At 42.4% G+C, this 23695-nt stretch overlaps 1 protein-coding gene and 1 pseudogene across 2 annotated transcripts; both read right to left on the reverse strand.

Annotated features, from left to right (window-relative positions):
- Positions 1-1668: 1668 nt before the first annotated feature.
- Positions 1669-2271, reverse strand: LOC110309011 (annotated as a pseudogene).
- Positions 1689-22734, reverse strand: Oxgr1 (oxoglutarate receptor 1). 2 transcript variants are annotated; one of them, XM_029468730.1, is made up of 4 exons: positions 22554-22734; positions 9902-10054; positions 8052-8191; positions 1689-3918 (listed from the first exon to the last, which is right to left on the reverse strand). In XM_029468730.1, exon 4 carries the CDS (start codon positions 3842-3844, stop codon positions 2831-2833), a length of 1014 nt encoding a protein of 337 aa, XP_029324590.1. In that variant the 5' UTR covers positions 3845-3918; positions 8052-8191; positions 9902-10054; positions 22554-22734; the 3' UTR covers positions 1689-2830. The 2 variants fall into 2 exon arrangements, with proteins under 2 accessions (XP_029324590.1, XP_029324591.1); XM_029468731.1 differs by lacking the exons at positions 9902-10054; positions 22554-22734 and adding an exon at positions 8563-8619.
- Positions 22735-23695: the final 961 nt, after the last annotated feature.

Genomic DNA, 23695 nt, shown 5'->3' on the forward strand with positions numbered 1-23695 from the left:
GAGCTGCATCTGAGTCTCCCTCAGAAGGCCCCTCTCCTCTCTCAGAGAACCACTGCTAAGGTAAGAAAAATCACTTATGATCTAAGCCAAATTTTCCATCCCGCTGGTCCCAGCCTCCTCAGCTCTTGGACCCAACTCCATTCCCAACTCCCAGAGACCCAGTGGCGCCTGGATGTCCAAGAGTTTGAGAGCCCCCAGGCTCCGATTCCTCATGGCAGGTCCGTGGACCCCCCCCGCACCCCCCCCCCCCCCCACCCCCTCTGTGCAGTTTCCATCAGCGACTGGACGCCGGGGAGTCAGAGAAGCCCAGCTTTGGTCTCCCACATCTTAGGTTGCATTTTCCCAGGTCCTCAGTAGTGTCCTGGCTCTTTGCTAGTACTTGACAGCGGGCATAGGGTAAATGCAGTCTAGCATCTCCGAATTCTGTCTGCCCAGAGGCAGGGCGAAATGCAGAACCACAGAATCTGATAATCGCTTTCCTATGAAGAAGCCCTGTGCCTCAACCATTATTCAACGTCTAATTTTTCAAGCTTCCTTTTGCTCTAGAACCATTATTTTCAATATACTAATGTATAAGACGCATTTTTATGGGAACAAATGATCAGTTCAGAGAGTAATTGTATGTAAGTTTATTAGTCATAGCAACACATTCTTTAAGGTTTAAAAGATCTAGACCATGCATTTCCTCAAATATTTATATTAACTGACTTATATTTACTGCTAATTAAGCACGACATAGCCCAAGAATAACTTTAGCAATTTCTACAGTTATAATTTTTTTTTATTATTGTACTAAAGGATTACAATACCTAAAGAGAATAAATGTTTCCTGGAGAACTATCCCATGGAAATCAAAACAATGTTAGATTTGACTTAGCACCTAATATATATATATATATATATATATATATATATATATATATATAATACTTACGAGTAGTTCTATTTCACCAATTTCCTTCCCCAGGAAATGTTGACAATTACCAATAAAACTTAATATGATTTATAAATTAAGTAATTGTTAAGATGGCCTACGACACTGAAAACTCAGGCCAGAGGGCCACCTTGCTGTGGTTCGTCAGTTCTGGAGTCAGGGTTTCTATTTGTGTTAGAGCTCACTAAGTAGGCTAGGCTGGCTGGCCCTCACCCTCCAGGGACCTGCCTGTTCCTGCCGGCCCAGAGCTGGGCTTCCAAGTGCATGTCTTTGCATCAGGCTTTTGTGTGGGCGTTCTAAGGACCAGACCCAAGCCTTCGTGCTTGTATAGCAGGCATTTTGCTGACTGGGCCATTTCCACAGTCTTTCTTCTGACTAAAAAACTAATGTCTTCCTTCAGTCTAGAGAACTAGCCAGAACTGAAAGGACAACTCAGACCAATAAAGGAAGATAAAGATAATGAGTTGTAAAAACATTAAAAAGCACAAGATGCCCTTGGATAATCTAGGATTCCAGTGAACACAAGCCCCAAAGTCTGAAAGCACAGGAAACTAGGCATGAAAGAATACTCTTCTTTTTTTTCCCTGTATGATAATTTACTAATCTAAGGAAACAAAACCTTCCCATAGAGTAAGAAATAAATCCAGTTACAAATGCACTAGCAGGTCTGTGTGAAGGCTCTGGCGGAGTAACTGAGAACAGCCAGTTATTTACAAGATACACAAGCAGGAAGGGTGAGCCTAGCCCAGCAAGGGCCTCAGAAGGCAAAAGTGTTCTCTCCACTGTAGGCCACATACAAGAATCCATCTTCCTCTTTTTCCTTCTTGTAAAGCTGTCCCATAGTTAGGCTGGACTGTGGGACTGTCCTGTCCACAATCAGGAAGATGGTCTTCTCGGAGGGAAGCTGGATGCCTTTCCTGATCATCGCAGGAACTGAGCCACGGTGATGTCAGATGGAACCAAGTACTTCCTCTTGTCAGTGTCAACAATCTGAGAGCCAGAGACTTTTTCCACGATCACCAGGTTGGAATACTTTGCTTAGATCTTCGCAGATTCCATGCATCTGTGTTCCAGGGAGTTATCCTCACTAAATATCCACTTACTGGTAGCAGAAAGCGGTATATCCGGCTCAGCCACATACTTCTGTGTCTTGACTTTTGCTTGGTTCTGGTTTGTTTGAGCCTTCCCATCTTGGCATTAAAGCAGTAGGAGGTCCGGGCTTTGGTGTACAAACACTAGTTTATGTGTGGAGGCAATTAGTTGGTGGTAACAGAAATTCTCTGAGTTCCATAGTTTCTAATCTTTCTATATACTTTATTGATACTTGTGTAGCCCATTCTCTACCCAAATATATCAAAAAACATATTGCAAAGATCTCATAAGGGCCCTTACTCATGGCTTTGGTTCATAATGACCTGAATACTCTGTAGTTACTGGGGGCTCAACTGAGAGGGTATTAAGGATTTCTTGGAAGTTATATACAAATTATCAGGGCATGTTAATTGATTGATTGATGGATGGAAGGATAGACTGATTGATATTTGATAAGTATGTATGTGTGAATGATGCGTGGCTGTTTGTGTCAGGGTCTGATACATGTCACAGTGAACATGTAGAGCTCAAAGGACAGCCTTAAGCATTGGTCCTTCCCTTTTATCTCCTTGGAAAGAAGGTCTCTTTGAGGCTAGTCACTGTGTAGAGTTGGCCAGTTAGCATTCGAGCCTTTAAGGATTCTATCTCCATATCTATCTCACCACAGAGGCACTGGGATTGCAGATAGTTGCTACCACACACAATTTATGTGGGCTCTGAAGAGTCTATCTCAGACTCTCACATTTGCATGTCAAGAGCTTTACCACTGAGCCATCTCTCTGGCCTTGACGAAAATGGCATTACTCAAGGGTTGTTTGAGCAACTGTCTTTCTTTCCTTGTTCAAGGTCCCCACTGGCTTTGCATCTCACTACAGAGCAGAATGCCTGCTGGAAGTTATTGCTGACCACGACATATAACAACAAGTTGCCAAAGGTGTTGAGGGCAGCTAATGGTCTAGAAACAATGTAAGCTTCATGGATGTGACTCTCAATGGAGCAGCTGATTGAAAGCAGGCGAGATTCGATCCGAATGACCCTCAAGATGTGGAAGGGTAAGAAACATATATAGAACACAAGGAGAAGCAGAATAGTCAGCCTCCGAGCCTTCTGCTTAAAGCAGCTGTGGGTCCGAGGACCGTGAGTCAGGGTACTGATAATTGTCGTGTAGCAAAGTGTCACTATCACCAATGGCAGGCAGAAAGTGGTGGCTGTCAAAATGAGATTGTACCACTTGATAGTAGTGAGGTCATCTGAACTGGTGAGGTCAAGGCAAGCAGACCTATTGGTCCGGGTGGTTGATGTGATCAGGAAAGTCATGGGCATGACAGCTACCAAAGAAATGACCCACACCCCAGCACAAGCTACCACTGCCCAGCGAGTTTTCTGAATAGAAAAGCAGCTCATCGGGTGAATTATCACAACGTAACGGAAGAGACTGAAGCAGGTGAGGAAGAGAATGCTGCTGTAGAGGTTGAAGTGGAAGCCGAAGCGGATGAACTTGCACATGAAATCTCCAAAGATCCAGTTTTCACCACTGGCATAGTAATGGATGAGGAATGGGAGGCTGGTCAGATACAGCAAGTCCGTCAAGGCCAGGTTCAGCATGATGACTGTACTGCCCCTCCACGGCCGCATCTTGAAAATGTAGATGGAGATGGCCACTGTGTTCCCCGGGAAGCCCACGAGGAAGATGATGCTATAGATGACGGGAAGGTACTGCATCTTGAATGAGATTTGCTCGTCAGTGCAGTTTCCCAAAGCAGTTGTGTAATCCAGGAAATCCGAATCATTGGCTGGACTGTCCAGTGGCTCAATCATGGCTCCTTTCTTTCATCTTGCAAGGAAAGGGAAGGGTTTGGTTTGGCCATGTGAGTCCAGTGAAAATGAACTAGCTGAAAGAAAGCAGAAAGCATTCATGAAAACAACGATCAACTCGTAGGCATAGCTCTGACACCCTACTATGTCTCTCTTTCTTTCTCTTTAATCTCCAAAGAGAATCTGTGGAGAAAAGACTGAGTCCCATGAAGGTACTAGCAGCTCCAAGCCAATGAGATAGCCTGACCACAAAGGCTAGGTTGATGATATCTGAGGCAAGGTTGATGATATCCGAGGAAGGACACTCAAGGTTAACCTCTAACTTCCACAGGCACACCGGTGAATGAATGCACACACGCACACGCATTTACACACAAATGTAGAATCACAAAAATGAATCTGTCATGAATTGCAACACTGTAGAATGTGGGGTTGACTCAAAGTCAAATTCCAGCTCTCCCAATCTGTTTTAATTTCTTCAAAGAAATGTTCCTGTCGGTTTATGGGTGAGTTCCTCGGTGTAATGTGATAGTTAAGAGCCTGAACTCTAAAATCATATTCATGATGTCACCTTAACCATTTTGTCACTGTGAGCTCCTAGGAAGGTTTCCTCAGCTCTCTAGGCCTGGGTTGGATACCATTTTAATTTCATTGTTCTGGATTCTCTGGCTTTCCTTTGAAAAGTTTGACAGCAAATTAAGTGTGGCCTTATGACTATTAAAAAAAAAAGAAAGTAATTATTTATGATTTTATTCTTTGAAAGTAAATGTCTTAGATGTAAAATATACCCACTTGTACATTTGTAGGGTACTCACTGTATACTAATTCAGCAGTTTTCCATTTCCACAAGATGAATACACACAAATGTATTATTATACACTATCAAAGTCTGATGCAGGAAATGGACACAGAAAATATAACTTTATCACAGGTAAACAAGCACATATTGTTTCAACAACAAGAAAAACAGCTGGTATATATTCAGCAACATATCAATAACACTAAATGGTTGTTAACCTGTAAATAATTTGGTAGACCAGAGTTCAAGACTACTGAGATCACAAAGAAAGAGAAAGAAGTCCAGAAAAGTCGCCAATGTAGGAACATTTTGTCTGAACCCCAGCAAGAAGGACAATTTTTCCCTAATTAAATGTCTCAGTTGGGAATTCTTCTTCCATGACAGATTACCATGACCAGGGCAAGTCATAACCATGTGCTTGTAACTTGGTGCTTATCATTTCAAAGGAGCAGTGAAGACTTAGAGTCTTGGAATATCTAAGAAAATTGGGGCACAATCCAATAGATAACCTTCTTCCCCAGCCTCCGCATAAGCTCCTGCTTCCAGGATCCTGCCCAGGTTGAGTTTCTGCCTTGGCTTCTTTCAATGGACTGGGATTCAGCATCTATAAGCCAAATGGACCCATTCCTCCTTGTTGTTTTTGTTCATAATGTATTATTATTAAAAAAAGAAGAAGTCTTAACTAAGACAGGCTGCTATGTTAGGGGGCACTAGATGATTCTATGTTAGGGGAGTGTGTGTGTGTGTGTGTGTGTGTGTGTGTGTGTGTATTTATGGCTAATGATTGGATGGATGGCTTGACAGTTAATAGTGCTCTGTTTCTTTTGAAGAGGACCTGAGTTGGGTTTCCAGAACCCATATGGGGGGCTCATAGCTGCTTGTAACTCCAGTTCCAGAGGAATACAACACACACACACACACGATTTAGAAATAAAATAAGTCTTTTTTTAAAAAAGGAATGACAGATAAGAAAATAATTATGGGTGCAGCACTGATAGCAGCAGCAGCAGCAGCTAACGTGGTGCTGAGGTGGCCTATCATTTTACAGATTAGAAGTTGAGACATAGAGGAGACAGTTATGTGTCAAGGTCACCGCTAATTGATGGTGAGCCAGGATCTATACTGAGACAGATTAGTTACAGGCCCTGGCTGTCTCACAGCCAGTAGGCAAGAGGAAATTCTCAAATGCCATGGAACAAAGATAAGGCAGGTGTTGTCCCAGAAGAGCTTGGGAATCCAAACAATAAAATTGTGTGACATAGAGCTAAATATGAATAACTGGGATACCTATTTCTCTAGGCCAAGTCTTAGTAGGGTGCCTGGCTCCTGGCAACATGGTGACTCTGAGTGTTGACATATCATGTTGACACGATGACAGCAATTGACATCACTGTTATCTGTCTGACACTGAATCTAGTCCATCAACCATTTCCTCATACAACTGTACAAGTGTACTGAGACGAGCCAGCTTAACCAGAGCAGGAATCCGCAGAGTTCTCCCTTGTTATCTGGCCTCAATCTCACTCTCGCAGACCTCACTTGGTCCAGAGGAGAGCAGAGGACAGAACAAGAAGCACTTTTAGGTTCATTAATTCCACTTTATGTTCTGCTGGAGCAAGACTAGTCCAGAGACAGGGGACTTGCCTCTGGTTGGTGCTAGGACCCAGAAAAGAAGCTGGTGTCTCTGAGGCCCCGTACTGCCAGTGGAAAAGGAAGGCTTCTCCTGGGATGGGGAACGCAATATAAATGAAGTATTCACAGAGCCAGTCCCACAGTATCTGATGCTACAGAGTGACAAGAGTGTTGGGGCTAGAAAGTCAGGCACTGGAGTGGAAATTCCTCCTCCTCCATCCATGTCCTGTGTGGGTCTGTGTTCAAAGAGCAGGCAGTTACTGAAACCTGGGAGGAATTGATCCTATCTTGGAGTCCCTCAAGTCTCTCCCTGCAGAGTTCTTGTCAAACGGCCACCAACCTGCTCACGCTATTTCTAGAGCAAATATGTAAAGATAGTTTTTGTAGCACCCAAAGGATTTTCCAGGATATTTCATTCTCAATGCAATTTGGCTCCAAAGAGGAAAGAGGGAAGGGAGTAAGTATGTGAGTATATATATATATATATATATATATATATATATATATATATATATATATATATATATANAGAGAGAGAGAGAGAGAGAGAGAGAGAGAGAGAGAGAGAGAGAGAGAGAAAGTTGGTGGAGGGAGAAGTAAGAGGAGAGAGAGAAGGAGAAGGACTTAGAAGGGAAATTTCTAGTCATTAACATGTTAATTCTTTGAACCCAGAACACAAGTCACTTCATTTGTGCCCAACAGGGAGCTATCCAGAGGGATTCAACAAATATTTTTGACAATGTTAAAGAGCGATCAGCAATATCAGCAAAACTCATAAACGCTGAAGATGAGAGGAGGCAATGACTGTTGCTTAAAAAATAGAATTTGGCTCTTTAATAACTTAAAGTAAGAAAAGAATTACAACCTCCTATCTTTGCCAAATAACCCCCAGGTGATGTTATGAGAACATTTTTAACAACAATCATATCAGAGAAAGGCAAGCTGTAGGTAGATACAACCACCCTCGTGTTTTGCAAAACAACTCAACTTGGAATTTAAGGGAGGCTGATTTAATTGTAAGAGAATGGGGGTTGCCTTCTAAACTGAAACCCTTCCATAAAACCTCACCAAAATTATGACCTGAGTTTGCAAAACATGTGTTACATGTAAACAGCACACAGAAACCAGTCCGGGCAGTGAGCAGGGTAAAGGTCGAAGTTTCTTTTTTTTTCCCCCTAAGCCCAGGATCCTGCACATTCCTCTACTGAAATCTAAGGCATCCGGTGGTCCATACCCAGGCATTAAACTTGGGAGATTTAGAAAATAAGATGGCAGCACAGCAGATGTAGGCACTGTCTTATGTCATCATGGTGGTCCCCAAACTTGAGTAGGCTGTTGGACACCTAGAACTAATGGGCTCTTTATTATCAGGAAATATTGGGGCTGTGAATGTCAACACTGTGAATTCTGTCATGCATGGATAGGTGGGAGTGAATGAAAGCAAACACCCAATACCTGTCACAATTTTACATAGAAAAAACATATTTCTGGCATCTGTTTTCCTCTGAGATTAAGATGATACTTTACTATTTGAGGGTGGCTGGAAAGAACATTTTAGAAAGACATAGCTGAGAAACCACTGTTCTCCTGCCCCACCCCTGATCCGACAGTTGAGGATTCTGAGATTCTGTAGATAAGAAAGTTTGCCTCTTTACCCGCACGCACAGTGTCTATCTCTGTGCTGTTACTGAGATCACTTCTGACAAGTGATTCTCCCAGGGTAAATACTAACTCCTCCTCCAACCATCTCTTTCAGCTCCCCTCTGAGTCCCCTCTCACCCTAAGCATTTCTGGTGTTGCTCCAATGTCAGGTGCAGAGCTGTCTCTTCTTTGTGGAGATCTGCCTGGGGACCAGGCAGGTGAATACCTGGACCATGGGACTTCCTCCACCAGCCTCAGAAACTCTGCTGCTGGGCTCACTGTTGGTGACCAAAAAGAATACACAGAAATGTCATTCACGAGATCAAACAAACAAACAAACAAACAAACAAACAAACATGCCTCTTGGTTTTCCCCTCTACATATTTGTAAACTGATGAAAAGAACAAGTTTAATCCCCCCAAAATGTGTGGCATGGAGTTTTCATCCTTAAGTTCAGAAGGAAGCCCTCTCCTTAACCCTTCTAGATGTTTCTATTTTCTTCCTACAGTTCCCACATTCAAATTAAAGTGTGGAACCATGCAGCACCATGCAGCACCATGCAGCACCAAGCTTTGGAGTGCACCCTGGAGGGTGGTTATGGTTGAGAATGGAATAAGAACTTCCCCATGGTCCCCAAAAGATTCCATACTTCCTAGTGATCTTGTTCAGGGTGACAGGCAGTCCTCATCTGCCTCAAGCTTCTCACAGATAAATCTCCAAGTCTTAGGTTTTTGGTCTGCTTTTTATCCCCTCCTGGTCCCCTGCCTCCAGAACCTTCATGACGGTTCCTGTGAAAGAAGGGACGTGGCTCTCTTTACCCCTTGTCTATAGTATATATGAATCCAGGTCAAAGAAGAGTTATGACCTGGTACTTTCATTTCAGGTTATGCACCCTTCATATACTCCATGAGAGTTGGGGTTTGAAGAGATATTTGTACACCTGTGTTCACGGCAGCAAGATAGACAATGGCCAAGAAGCTGAAGCCATCCAAATGACTACCAGCAGATGATGCATAAGCAGTACATGCTGTGGCTGTGTAGACAATGGTGTGTATGTTGTCCTTAAAAACCGAAGAACTGACATATAACAACATGGAAGAAAATAAGCTACTTAAGAAAGGACAGATACTGTGTAGTTCTGCTGTTCTAAATCCTGTAGAGTTCACACACATAGAGTAAGAGTCAAGAGGCAGTTTCCTGTGGCGGGGAGGCGGGGGGGGGGGGGGGGGGGGGGGGGGGGGGAGGGGCGATAGGGGGTTCTCAATGGATTAGAAGGATGGAGTTTGGATGTTTCAAGATAAAAGAGCTCTGGTAATGGGAGGGGCAGTAGCCACAGCAAGGCAGATTCACTTAGTATCTTTTTCAGAGAGTTGAGATTAAATTTTATGTTACATGTATTTTATCATAATTTTAAAAAATTAAAGCTCACTGTTTATATATCACTTAAGAAAGGATATTGAAAATTAGAGCAGTCCAATATGCAGGCTCATCTGAAGCCAACGCACCAAGCCCCTGTTCTTATGATACAGCCGTTCTGGTTGCACCCGGACTGTCGTAATGGAACTATTGCTCCATCAAACAACAAAGCACTGCAATCCAATCTAAACCAGTCCAATCAACAAGACAATCGCTGTAAACGAATTGTCAGGGATATTAAAAAGAAAAAAAAACTTTCAATGTTTATAAAAATTACTTCTTACTGTAACTCAAAATTCCAAAACCATTATATTGCTTTGCAAGGACAAAGAATTAATCAGTACAAATTAAAGGAGAAAATATAATTTCTATATCTTAAAAACAAAACAACACTTTGCAAAATAATTACACTCTTTTAGACCAGATATGCAGCTTAAGATTGGAGGATCAACGTGAAGGATTTATGTGAGGGTAGAAGACAGCTCCTACTTAAGATTGGTCTCTTGCTCTGATTTGGAGAGCACTCTTTTCTTTAAAATGAACCCCCAGTGGCACAAGATTCTTGCACTTACAGTCACAGCCCCGTAGAAGACCAGGTGTCACCTGCCATGTGCTGAAATTGCTCCTTTGAAGTAGGTCACAGGCTTATCTCCATGATGATCAATAGGCTCCAACCTCTCTAATTAGAGAGCAAGGGCATCTTGGTGTCCTCTGTTCCCCGAAGTCTGCAGAAAAGGCAAAGTTAAGTAGCCTTCTCTCAAGGGTCATTAATTATCAATCTGGGCTCAGGATGGAAAGAACGGGAGACTAAACCATGAGAAATAGCCTTAGATTTTATTCTGAGTTTTATGGAGACAGAAAGAGATGGCAGGTCTACATGTAGGCCAGTCTGCTTCTCTCTCCTCTGTCTATTTGTACCCAAATTTTATATGACCTTTAAACCTATCTCCATTGTTCCAACTGTGCCTGGCCATTTGTGCTCTTGCTTTTTTGGTAGCTTTTGCTGTGTTTGATGTGCTGGTGAAGAAATAGTCTCCGGAGATTATTCTTCATGGTCTAGAGAAAATAATTGTCATTTATTAATATCTTTCTGGTGGATGCTATGAGAAAATGTACTGATAGGATAAATTAAGGTGGTTTTTTTTTCAGCATAACAGGGAATAAATTCCTCCTTGTAATGGATTCCAAGTTCCTGTGGTAGTTCTCTGGTGAGGAGGAGACGCTGAACATAAGGCCTGAGCTTTTGTTGAAAACCAGTTGAGCTACTGGAAGAGAAGGTACTATGGTCAGACATCTTTGAATTCATCCAAGAAACTAATGGATGGGCAAATCATGGTGTACATTAGTCACTTTTAGTTTGCTGAGATGAAGCAATATGCCCAATGCAATGTACCAGAAGATGGCTTTATCTGGGGCTTATGATTTCAGAGGGCTAGAGTCTATAAAGGCAGAGCAGAGGAGGCAGGAGGAAGGCTGCAACAGCTGGCGTTCAGGAACCACAAACAGGAGGGAAAGACACACTGGGGATGGCTTCAATTCTCAAGTCCACCCACTGTGATATATTTCTTCTAGCAAAACCATGCCTGAGATCTATGGGGGCTGTATCACTTAAACCACTACACACTCTGAGGACAATTCCAAAGTGAGAGGATCCTAGATGTCAGCTTCTAACAAAATCTTAAAGATTTGTCTTCCAAGAAAGTGAGTATGCTGTTGCTATGCATGATGAATCACTTCTTATGACTTCGTCAGCTTCGTTTGTGTATATGTAAACACTTCTAAACTGATGTGTCTTTGTGGATCGTTCTTAATTACAAAAAAAAAGGGATTCATATAGACAGCTTAGAATCTACTGGGGAAGAACTCTATTAGTTGATCCATCCCTGAAAGAAGGAGAGAGGAAAGAGAAAAGAAAAAGGAATACACACTAGAGATATGGAGAGCTGCAATGTAGCCATGGCCTCTCAAGACCTCTATTCAAGGACACTTCTGCACACATCACCCAGTTGCAGCAGCTCTTCGTAATCATGAGATTCCACAGCTCCTTAATACCCCTAAGGCCAGAACCATGCAGACAGCAAGGCCAAGTTCAGTGGCTCACTTGGGATGGAGCCTGGGCTCCTTGAATCACTTTTACATCACCTTAGATTTTTTGTGGCTTTTTAGGGGACAGAAAATCCCTTAGACCTCTCCATTCCCCAAGCACAGAAAGAGAAAGTTAGCAAGGGAATAGAGCCCTTTGCTTTTTCTCACACCAGACTTTCTGTTCAGAAGATCCTTCCCACCCTCTCTTCCTCATGAGCCCTATGATTTCCTCAGACTTAATAAAATACTGTTTTCCTAGAAATCCTTTTACCTCTTCCAAATATTAAATTTCCTTGAATTTTGCACCATAAAATATAGCATTTATTGAAGCTTGAGCTGTTGATTTTAAACACAAAAATAGTTTTCTGAACTCGAGACTTGCCCAGTCAAGAAGATTGAAAAGGCCGTTCGTTTATAGTCTCTTCCGTGGATTTTACACAGCGCCTTAAATAGGTATAACCTGAGGTGCACAGCTCTGTCCTCCATCTCTGTGAGTTCTGATGCTCATGCTTGCAAAAGACTGTCACAGAGGGCCTGCTGGATTGTTGATGCTCCCTTGTAGAAGTAAGAGTCACTGGACTCACACCTGAGTATCCAGCTACTCCTCTCAGTCATTCCTATGTGATTTTGCTTAAATTGCACATGACCTCCAGGTCTCTAGGCTGGAGAAGACTGAAGGACGTGAAGCTCCAGTGCCCAGATGTGAGGAAGCCATCATAAGTGCTGGGTGCAGACTTTCCAGTGTGTCTGTTTTGTGGTCACCCGTGCTCTGTAAGTAAATCTAATAAGCTCATTTGTTCCCCAGCAGGAACTTTCGTTGAAATCAAACTTTAGATTTTTTTTTTTTATTATTGAGACCTAAAGAGTATAGACATTGCCCAAAGAGAAAATTTTTACAACAACATACAATAAAAATCAACCTTCATTATTAGAAAATGACTAGAACTTAGAATCTTATTCTTTCTTTGTCTTTAACACAAAACTCTTCAGATATTAGTTTTTGATTGACATCAAACAGCTTCCCCCTCCCTACACCAATAAATGACCAGACGAAGAAGAATACACAGAAAGAATTCAGAGAAACTTAATGTGGCTTAATAATTGCAATTTTAAAAATGATTACTTTGTTAAGTAAAAGAAATTTATCACAATAAAAATTAAATTGTGTAATGGAGAGCTACCTCAGGAGTAAAGTAGGGCAACTTCCTAGGAAGTTCTAGGCCCTTGGTTCAAGAATGAGAAGGTAAGAAAAGGCAGAAGGGGAAGGAGGAGGAAGAGAAAGAGGAGGAAGAGGAAAGGAGACAGCAAGGATGACAGGTGGAAGGGATGGAGGAAGGCAGGAGGGAAGAAAAGTTAAACTAACATGTTCTATTCAGGAGATTAAGAAATCTTTAGGGACCTTGAAACCATTCACTCATGTGGTATAAGCCAATGCCAGTCTCTTAAGTGAGTTGAAGGGTAACATGGGAAACTACAGTTTGTTGGGAAAGATGAAATAAGTAAAAATGTTGCTTTGTGACTGACATGTTTCTAAGAAAAAAAAAAGCTAATTTTTTCTTTCCTCTAAACAGAAGAAACTTCATCATAATTCTACATAGAGGGTGATCAATAAGCCAGTGGAGGCAGAAAGCCTGAAACCAGCCAGATAAAAGATACAGGGTAGGAAACATCAAGAAGAAACGCTTGTGTTCAAACCTGCTTCAAACCTTTACAGGCTCCACAACATCCTCCACTAGCTCACACAGTGAGAGTGAAATATGAACTGCTTCAAACAACAAGACAAGCTCACACTCATGAAACATGGTCCAGAACAAGAGGCAGAAGGGAGGACTCCCTCCCTTTGAGACAGGAGAGTAGAGTGGGAAGGTCTGTAAGTACAGGTGGCTGTGCTATCTGCTCCCAACCCAGAAGCTTTACCCTCACAAAATATCAAAATTAGACCTAGGTGGGAAGCTTTGGACAATATCAAATGCTTCCTTCCCTGCAGAACCCATTAATCAGAACTTTTGAAGGTGGGCATAGTCTTAATATTTGTTATCAGTCAACCAGCTATCACAACTGACAGGACAAATTGAAAAAAACATGATGTAGTGGACTACAGATCATAAAGACATAGACATTTTAAAGACTGCTGATGCCAAACACTGACAAATGTTAAAAACATCATGTGGAGCATAAAAAAAAAAACAGAAGCAAAGGAACTAAAATGGTATGTTTCCATCTTAATTTTATCATGACGCAGGGTGCTGATCTAGAAAGTTAAAAATGAGCACAGAGCTCGCTTCCAGGAGAGGATAGAAGTTGACCAGAAGGGACAAGAGAAAGCCTTCTACGTTGATATAATGTCCAATGGCCTGATTATGGTATGAATTACTCAGAAAAAAAATTACAGTTGTTAGTACTCAATGAACCAGGTGCTTGATATCTGTGTGCCTACTGTATATAATTATACAATGATTAAAAATTAATTAATTCCAAGACAGACATAAAAGGGAAGTGGATGATGTACAGGGATTCCAATAAGCTTTCCAGGTAGTTATATGAAGGCTGGAGGACTAGTAATTCTTCTGTAGGGACTGAGTGAGGCAGGCTGAGGAAGGAAACCTGTGAAAACTGAAGAAGGTTTGGAATTAGAAAGGGAGGTTAAATAGCTACAACTTTGTCTCTTGGGGCATAACTGTGGATTGCAGGCATCAGAGAACACTTTGGTGCTTGAAACAAAAGCCAATTCTTAAGGCTGTCTGCAGACCCACAGAATGGAGCCTGGAGATTTGCATATCAATGAATCCCTTTGGCTTTTCTCCTACTCTAACATTAGGGCACTTACAGAGTAAAGGGCTCACCTGAGGCTGAAACCACAGCCTGTCAGGAGAGGGTAAGGATCAATGGTAGGAGATCCACAGACTATGAGGGAAGCTGTGCTTTTGAGCAAGGAGAGAAGTTGGAAAAATCAGTCACATAATGACCAGACCAGACCAGACCAGACCAGACGGGTGTCCACATCTAGCTGAGGAGAGGATAGACAGCTGTGAAATGTAAATAGGCCAGCTTAGGAAATCAAGACAAAGCGAAGGAAGGAAGGAACTTGAGCCTCCAGTCAATCCATGGACCAATATGTGCATCTTGGGCAGCCTCCAGGGCTTTTTAAAAGATGATTTCTTTGAAATGGACCAAAAACAGATGGGAAGACTGACAATTTTTATGGGAAAAAATTACTAAAATGTTACATGTACAAGTAGAACCCAACATGCATTGGAGATGGGTCTTGAGGAAACTTTACAAAAGTGGAAGTAATTTTTAAGAGAAATCTCAGAGCCAAGTGTGGTAGCACACACCTTAATCCTAGCAACCAGGTGGCAGAGGCAGGTGGATCTCTGGGTATTTCGGGCCAGTCTGGTTGATATGCTGTGTTGTAGGACAGGCAGGGCTATATAAGCATTCCCTGTCTCAGGTAGATAGATAGATAGATAGATAGATAGATAGATAGATAGATAGATAGATAGATAGATAGATAGATAGATGATAGATAGATAGATAGATAGATAGATAGATAGATAGATAGATAGATAGATAGATAGACAGATGTCCACATCAACCTGAGGAGAGGATATACAGGTGTAATATGTAAATAGACCAGCTTGGGAAATCAAGAGGAAGAGAAGGGAGGAACTTGGAGTCTTGGGTCAATCCATGGACGAATGTATGTGTTTTGGATAGCCTCCAGTACTTTTAAAAAGATGATTATTTTGAAATATATTGGTAGATAGATGGAAGGATGGATAGATAGATAGATAGATAGATAGATAGATAGATAGATAGATAGATAGATAGATGACAAATTTATACAATACTAATTTATGCAAAAACATGAAAGCTTAAAGTCGAAAAAATGTTTTCCTCTTATGAGAGACAAGTTCTAAAGGTACACAGAGAACTTGAAGACTGATTCTTTCTCACCTCATCCTGGCTCTAAGAGCTAAAGTGTCATGAATCCTTCCACAACACATAGAGCACTAAGAGGCAGATCCTCCCACACTGACAGGAACCCAGTCTCAACCAACAGCTTGACTATAACCTGGTACGAGCCAGAGTATCAGTGAAGCCAGCATTATTCCTGAATTCACAGAGACAGCAAGAACATCAGTGTGGCTTCAAAAAGACCCTGGAAGTGATGGAGTGGAGATGGGTAACAAAGCCGCCTCAACTGTGTTTAGCAACTCATTTTCCACTAGAGTGTGTGCTGAGCATGTTATTAACTCAAATGTTGTGTCAGCAAGTTTCCACTAAGGAACAAACCATGTCCTAGGAAATAAAAAAAAAAAGGGAATTAAGATCTTCTGTCATTCTGAAGATGACTCTTCCATACTTACAGTTTTATGTGTAGACTTCCACTACTTATATTTTGAGTCATACAAATTAATTGTTGTGTTTTAGTCATCTATTCAGTTTCTTATCTTCTGGTGTTCTACTTACATTTTTTTCTACTTATTTCCTTTTTTGGATGTTTGAAGCTGTAGCACTCGCATTAGCATGAATGATCTGGATTACTTAAACCATCACCTAGTTTAAATGGGAGAGGAACAGATTCAATAGCCAATGCTAAATCTGTCTTCTACATTGGAAGCTTGGCCAACACTAGCATATCTCAGTCTTCTTTTTGCCTCTAGAATACTCTACACACACAGACATTCCCCAGTGTTGACCTGACTCCCTATTCCTTCCATTGCCAAGATACACATAGAGTAATGTGTGAAGTTTGTGAGCCACAAATGTCATTACTGACACAGCCCAGGATGGCACAGAGCTCTGCCCATCCCAGCTTCCCTAACCCCACCTGTCCTGTTGCTATAGGAGCAGACCAACAGACACACTGTGCTCTGTGTGATGCACAGCTCTTAAGATTCTCCCCTGTAGAGTAGCCAGTGTTTGCACATTCTACAGTAGCCAATACCTACCACATGAGTTTCACCTAACATTGAAATAACACTGAGAGATCCCTTCTCCATTTCTATTGCATTGAGAGCATAGCATCACAGTAGGCGGTTGAAATGTGCTTCTATGTCCTACTGAAATTCTGTCAGTCTTCTCCATCAGTGACCACAGCCAGGTCTTACCATCACCTCTAACCATCTTTGCCTGGCATCTTACATTTGGATAAAAATGGGTTTAGGGACACACAAAACCTGGTCTGCAGTTTCTTTGTTGGGGGATTTTTCAATTTCTTCCTTTTGACCTTTTGTATAGCTTTCATGATTAATTTTTTCCCAGGGCTCTGTTGACATAACAGACCACTGTACCAACCTATTAACCTTTGAAAAAAATCAAAGTTGAAATCTGACTTGAGTAAGAAACCCAAAATAGTTTTCAACTAGCCTGGAGTTTATGAACAATACATCGGCAGTCTATCACATGGGGTGTCCATCTCTGTTGGGTGTGGATGAGCAGAGGCGAGCAATTAAAACAAGAACTGGTATAACTCAACAAGGAGAGATAGCATCCTGTTCAATCCCGACACGGTTTGCCTGGACGTTCACGTGTGGAATAAAAACACAGGCAATTTAATTGCAGTCCCTATTTATTGCTTTCTCTGACTTCTCCTACAGTCCTCAAGAGTCTACCCCATTTTCTGCTTTTTATACTGGCATATGATTGTTAATTATAATTGTTAAGCTGTTTATTGCTCCTCCCTCCCTCATCGCTTCTGAATGGTATCTCACTAAATTGGATTTTTAAAAAGACATCCTTTCAAATTGCAAATCCTACTCTGATCCAGATTATGAGTTTAACTGAATCCAGACTGATAATTGAAGTCACAGTCTGTGCCTACGCGATGATTATTTAAGGCACAGTGTGTGCTCCATTTGGGTAATCTATGCTCAGAGAACACTGGCTCATGGACATAAGCCCATTTCCAAAGATGGTTTATTTCTGGCCACTCCTGACCACCCCCCCCTCACCCTTTCTCCCATGTCAGAGCAGACCCATGGCTGTGGTCTCAGAAGTCCTCCCAGCTTCTGTACCTGGCTTTTCAATCTTTATTTTTAACTAAGGGCCACCGGGTCACCAAATCTCCAAAGCATTATTCTTTGAAGAAGCAGATTCCTATTTGTCACTGTATTATGTATTTATTTGAAAAGGGCTACATTGATGCTCTGTTCCCTTGGACTTGCTTTCAAGCCTGGTTTTCTGTAGCTTCTGCAGTTCTGTCCCCGTGACTCTCACGAGGGAGGATGGCAGTGGGCATGAGAGTGTGTGGAGGTAAAAGGGAGCACGGCAAGAGTGTGCTCCTGGAAACCAACCTCCCAGAGCAATTACGATGAAAGAGCATCTCCAGGGGAGCACAGGCCTGTGATGTTGGGCACCCTGGGCTTTCGGCCACTTTCCCTTCAAAGGAGCTGAGCTCTGGACAGTGTTTTTTTCTGACACTGAACCTGGACTACACATGGTATCTTTTGGACCGGAGACTTGGGCACTTACTTAGGCCTAGTGCAGGGTCAGCAAAGTAACTGCAAAATGAAAATGTAAGCTCGTAGGTTAAAATTCAGAAGAGTATCTTCATTGAATTAAATACAAAGCTTCCCTTCTTCACAGTCTGTCTTGGCACCTATCATCATGTGCTCCCCCCCCCCCATTTTAGTTCATCTTATGCCATTCTAACAGAAAGCAAAATTAGCATTCTAAATTATTAACGTTCAATTTACTACCCAGCTTTCTACTGTGCTAAGCTGTCTTTAAATGTAAATATGAGACCATTTGTTTAACCTATAGGAAATATTCTCAAAATGGTACACGTAATGTTTCTTTTGTTCAGTGTGTGTGTGTGTGTGTGTGTTGCATCACTATGTGTTCAGATGCACATAAATGTATGGATACATGGATACATGCACAGGGAGGCCTGTCCTCGGATGTCCATCTCAGAAGTGCTGTGTACCTCCTTTGACACAGAGTCTCATCTCACTGGTTAGGCTAGATACATTGCCATTCTGGAGAGCTCCAGGGATCCACCTGTCTCTACATCCCCAACTCTGGTGCTGCAAGCATGCACCTCACCTGGGGCTCTAACTCAGACCCTTGTGTTGTCTGTCAGGCAATCATTTAACAAACAGCCACCCTGTTCCGATAATTGCAAGTCTCTCTCCAAAGCCCATGCATGTATAACGAGGGAACTATGCAAAATTAATGCTGATTTTTTTTTCATTTTCCATATTCGCATCCCCTACTAAAGCCAACTTTGACTTATAGATGAGCAAGTAGAACCTGAAAGCAACAGCAGCTATGGGTTGCTCCACCCTTCCCTTTCTTCTGTGACACCATTGTTTCTGTAAGCCAATGGCCTGGCCAGTCAGGGAGCTCACAAGACACGCTGCAGTATGAATCCTTGCTCACAAAGACCTCTTAGGATGACATTAGCTTCTTTCTTTATTCAAAGGAAGCACAGGATTACACAGGAAACATAGCTTGTGCAGACTGTCTGTGTACCTTCTTAAGTCACATATTTACCTAGGAATCTCTCTGTTCCCTTTAACTCTAAAGCACTGTGGTATCAGAATCCTTTGTTCACTGGGCACAATGAATGTTACTTGAGAACGGGGCTAGATATACACACTGAATATACCTGCTCTCTCTACTCATGTCCCACCATCCCATCATATTTAACTTACAAACCTACATTCAAAGATGACATCATGAAGAATTTCTAGGCAACAGTGTCTCAGGCAAAGAACCACTCTAAGCTTTGGGATCAGGCTGCACAGTCAGGGGGTTAGACCTGGGCTTGAGTTAAGGAATCGTGTTTGACCGACTCAAGTTCAATCTGAGTGATCAGCATTAAATCTGAGTTCAATCTGAGTGCTATCAAAAGTAAGCACATTTTTTAACCTTTTCACAAATGTCAAGTGGAAAAAGCATACATCACTGTTTCGACAATTTGTAGACCAAAAAGACATAGAAATTGGTCATCATTGAGATCGTCTGGGTAGCATCTGTCACCTTTAGCTCCTTAGGCTATAGAACCATCTGCAAAGCTCTGGCCTATTGGGATGACTGACCACTAACTTCCCGATGCACAAAAGCTTCCAATGCCTCTTACTTCAGGTTGAAACGCTGACACACTGCTGGCTGCTTCACTGTCGATCAGCACTGGGCATGGTGAATGACTGATTGGAATATGGCAAATAGACATGTACATAAAAGTTGGCTTAACCGAAATGGATGGCTCTCTTCTCATAGGGAGTTGACATAGGTAGCTATGGCCTGAGACATAAAACCGTAACAGAGTTCTTTGAAGGCAGGGTGTCAAGTGCCCCACAGGCAAAGCAGGGTTAAGTCTGTGACAAAGGTAGTTTTATAGCCCTTCCATTATACTAAGTATATAAACAAAGAGACAGAGTCTCACATGGCCCAGTCTGTCCTTGCACTGCTCTGTGTCAGCGGTGGATACGAGTTATTGGTCCTCCTTCCTCTGTCCCTGGAGTTGTAGGTATGGACCATCATACCCAGCTATGATTCGAGATTTTTAAAAACTGAATGTCTCAAACCAAAAAGACACTGTGATGTAACAGACGGTCAGTTCTCAGACACAGTAGGACAGTCACCAAGGACTCAGTATTTGCTTTGTCATTTCATAGAATGTTCTCCCTACCTATCAATAGAGACCATCAGGAGGGCTACGAACATGTTCCTCCAGGGAGCTGCATCCCATCTGCATCTTGCTCCCTGGGCACCACAGACAGCTTGGGACACAAAGCCTCACCCCTTCTTGGAAGCACAGAGTAGTAGGTCCCAAGGTGCAAGTCCTACTGACCATCCTTCTCTTTGCGATTTTGTGCAATGTCTCCAACTACATATGCATGCAGAGACCCCTGGTATCCTTGACAAGTCTCTGTGTGGCCTGTAGTTTGCAGGCAGCAGGGTACCAAAGGCTCCTTGCCTGAAGCAGGCTGAGCCCAGCAGGCAGGGCTGAGTCTATGACATTGTAGAAAGCCAGTGTCTCTGTATTCTGATGGAACAAGTTTTAAAACCACATTAAAACACAGTAGAAGGAAAGTATTTTAAGGACCATTGTAATGAGAGGTACTACCACCATGAGTCCATAACAAAGTCAGGCCTCAGGGAATCAAAGCATGCAAGGTCCCATGCCTATCTGTGACAAACTCACAACTTAGTTGTCCAGAAGTATCCGATGCATGACTTAATTTTATTTCCTATCAATACAGTATCTGTTATTAACTGCAAGTACACTTGACATTGTGATGTCGGGTCTACCCTTGTTCTCGTCTTACACGTGAGGTAATAAGGCACCTGGCACTGGCATTGAAAAGGACAGATCTAACCTATGAAAGCCGTGAAGATGGAGTCAAGAGCTCAAACTTCACCATGGCTCTGTGACTTGCCCTCCTCCTGTCACTAAATGTGTGTGTGCTCCACACGACGACAGTCAGCCTCGCTTCTGAAAAGAGCAGCGTGATTATCCTCCCAAGGCTTCTCTCTCTGACTGTCTTCCCTGTTGGTGTCCTAATCTCGAGGTAGATGAAGGGGCTGCGGTAGCCCAAGCATCAGAGCCACTCCTTACTGTGCTTCATCTCTTCAAATTCTCTGCATCTGTCAGCCTGTTCATGACGCACGGGTCTCTGTGAAGGCCTTCACATACCACTGAAGATAGAGTTCCCTGACTCCTACTGGAGATGACCTCTAAGAATGTCTCAAGACCTGTGACATAGACAACAACGACCCAGCTATTCAGGGCTGGTGCAGTCAACTCATCCCTATTTAGTAGATTATCCTATAGGGACTTGCTTTACTCAAAAGTTCTGGACCATTGAATAGATCCTGTGAAGCAGGAATTTGTGTCATGTATGAAATAGAAACAAAATCCTTTCTGACTAACAGGACTGGGACAGAGGGTAAGACAATAGAAGGGATTTGAACACAATAGTCATACAATAAGAACAAATGAGGGCTGGTGAGATGGCTCAGCGGTTAAGAGCACTGACTGCTCTTGCAAAGGTCCTGAGTTCAAATCCCAGCATCCACATGGTGGCTCACAACCATCCGTAATGAGATCTGATGCCCTCTTCTGGTGTGTCTGAAGACAGCTACAGAGTACTTACATACTAAATAAATAAATAGATCTTAAAAAAAAAAGAAACAAAGAAAGAACAAATGACCTGGGCCTAGAGAGATGGCTATGTGTGTAAAAGCACATGCTCAATCTTGAAAAAGACCCAGGTTCAGGTCCCAGTACCTATATGGTGGCTTACAACCATCTGTAACTCCAGTTCCAAGTGATTCAACAGTCTCGTCTAACCTTGAAGATTACTGTGTGGTACTACTTGCAGGCAAAACATTCAAATAGATAGATGATAGGTAGGTAGGTAGGTAGGTAGGTAGGTAGGTAGGTAGGTAGGTAGATAGATAGATAGATAGATAGATAGATAGATAGATAGATAGATAGATAGATAGATATAATAAAATAAATAAACCTCTTAAAAATAAAGAAAAATGTCAGTTGACCTAGTAAGACTTTTCTGGAGGAGGATGTGACACAACTTGATGCCTTTCAGTGACTTCTGCTAAAATCAGCACAACCTTGACACGATGCCCCATTTTAGACTTCCCTGATGACTGTCTTTATCTCAGCTCAGCCATGCTTCCGAACATGCTAAGAACTTGGGCAGCAACTTTGAAACTCCATAAAACTTCTGATATTAGAAAATGAGCCATTCTCTGCCAATGTCTTTATGAGTTTTGTAGTGAGCTTTCATTTACTATTGAGATCCTGGAGATAGGTCTAGTCAATCAGGCTCCCAGGGCTGGAAAGCAGCAGATGGCCGATCCCTGTGGCTCTTGAGCTGGCCAGTGCCACCTAATCAGGGAGCCTAAGTTTGCAGTGAGAAACATTGTCCCCCAAAAATCAATAGGAAGAGCTCTCAAGGAATTACAGCCGAGATTAACTCCTGATCTGTACACATGCATGATGCATACACATACACTGTTTTTCTTTTTGCTTTGCCTGTTCCAGTATTTAGCGCTCCCTAGCCATGCAAGGTGGGTAGTTAACGCAGGGAGTCAACATCTTTGGTGATCAAACTGCTAAGGCATCAGAAGAACCCATCAATTGCCTTGTAATTTGCACAGTACCTTGGCAGAATTCTGGCTTTTCAAGTCGCTGCTCCTCTCCTCCCGACCAACTCTTATGAGCTCTGAAGAATCACGTGCTTAAAGAAATGAGACTTCCTCCTATGCCCACAGCCTCCTAAAGACCGTTTCCTGGAGCCGTGGACTCCGTGTTAGTCTGGGTGTCTTCTAGTATGGGTCCTGGTTTATATTCAGTTTCATTATTTTCATTTTAAAACCTAGCCTATTAATGTATCCAGCATAAATTACCCCCGATGACCCTTAAACTTTGTGTGGCCAGAAAACAGTGAAAGCGTCCAACACAAACAGGTTAGAGGCAGTTAGAGGCAGCCGAAAGCACTCACATGCAGCGCCACTGCCGTCCAGGGTTTACTGTTGGGGCTGCTATGCTTGTTAGGGAACATTGTGCTATAACATTCCTTTTAACTGCGTGTTCTGTTTTCACTTTCAGGCTTGGTATGTTTCTAAGGGTGGTGAAAATATTAACTGTTTACATTCCTTTGGATTTAGGTTGGAGACTATTAAAAGTGGACTCTAATTTGAGTTTATTTATGGGGATTACCCTTTCTCATCAATGGGCATACAGTAGAGACACTGAGGGTTCTAATATGCTATATATACATTTGTTATAAACCACATATGGTAACAGTTTCTGAACATGGCCCAGAAAAGCACCAAAGTCATGGGTCTTCCTTACATTTTCTTGGGGATTTCCTAGGACTCAATCTTTTGGTGGAGGGAATTTCCTTCCCACACAAACAGGTTAGAGGCAGTCTAAAGCGCTCGCTCACGTGCAGCGCTCGCTGCCACCGTCCAGGCTTTACGACTGGAGCCTCCTGATGTTTGCTAGGGAACACTGGGCTGTAACATTTTCTTTCTCATCCCCAGATGTGGAAGGCTAGATATCCCATATTACCCTGTCAGTGGATCATCACACTCTCCCTTTGGTTTCATCTCTGTGGAAGTATGGGCATATGATGTGGCTGCATAATGTGTGCTATCTTTTCAGGGAATAGGAGTAAACAAATTATTCACATTTTCTCATTTATCTTCTGAACACCCCTGGGAGGCATTAGAGATGCATATTGTACACAGTGAAGCCCAGTGTTGAGAAAATGTGCCCAGTTGGTGACATCAGTTGTTCT

This window comes from Mus caroli, chromosome 14 (assembly GCF_900094665.2).
Source record: "Mus caroli chromosome 14, CAROLI_EIJ_v1.1, whole genome shotgun sequence".
Classification (NCBI taxonomy): domain Eukaryota; kingdom Metazoa; phylum Chordata; class Mammalia; order Rodentia; family Muridae; genus Mus; species Mus caroli.

Bases quoted from the DNA above. Each gene is read 5' to 3' on its own strand.
- Oxgr1 (XM_029468730.1), bottom strand. From the start codon at position 3,844: ATGATTGAGCCACTGGACAGTCCAGCCAATGATTCGGATTTCCTGGAT.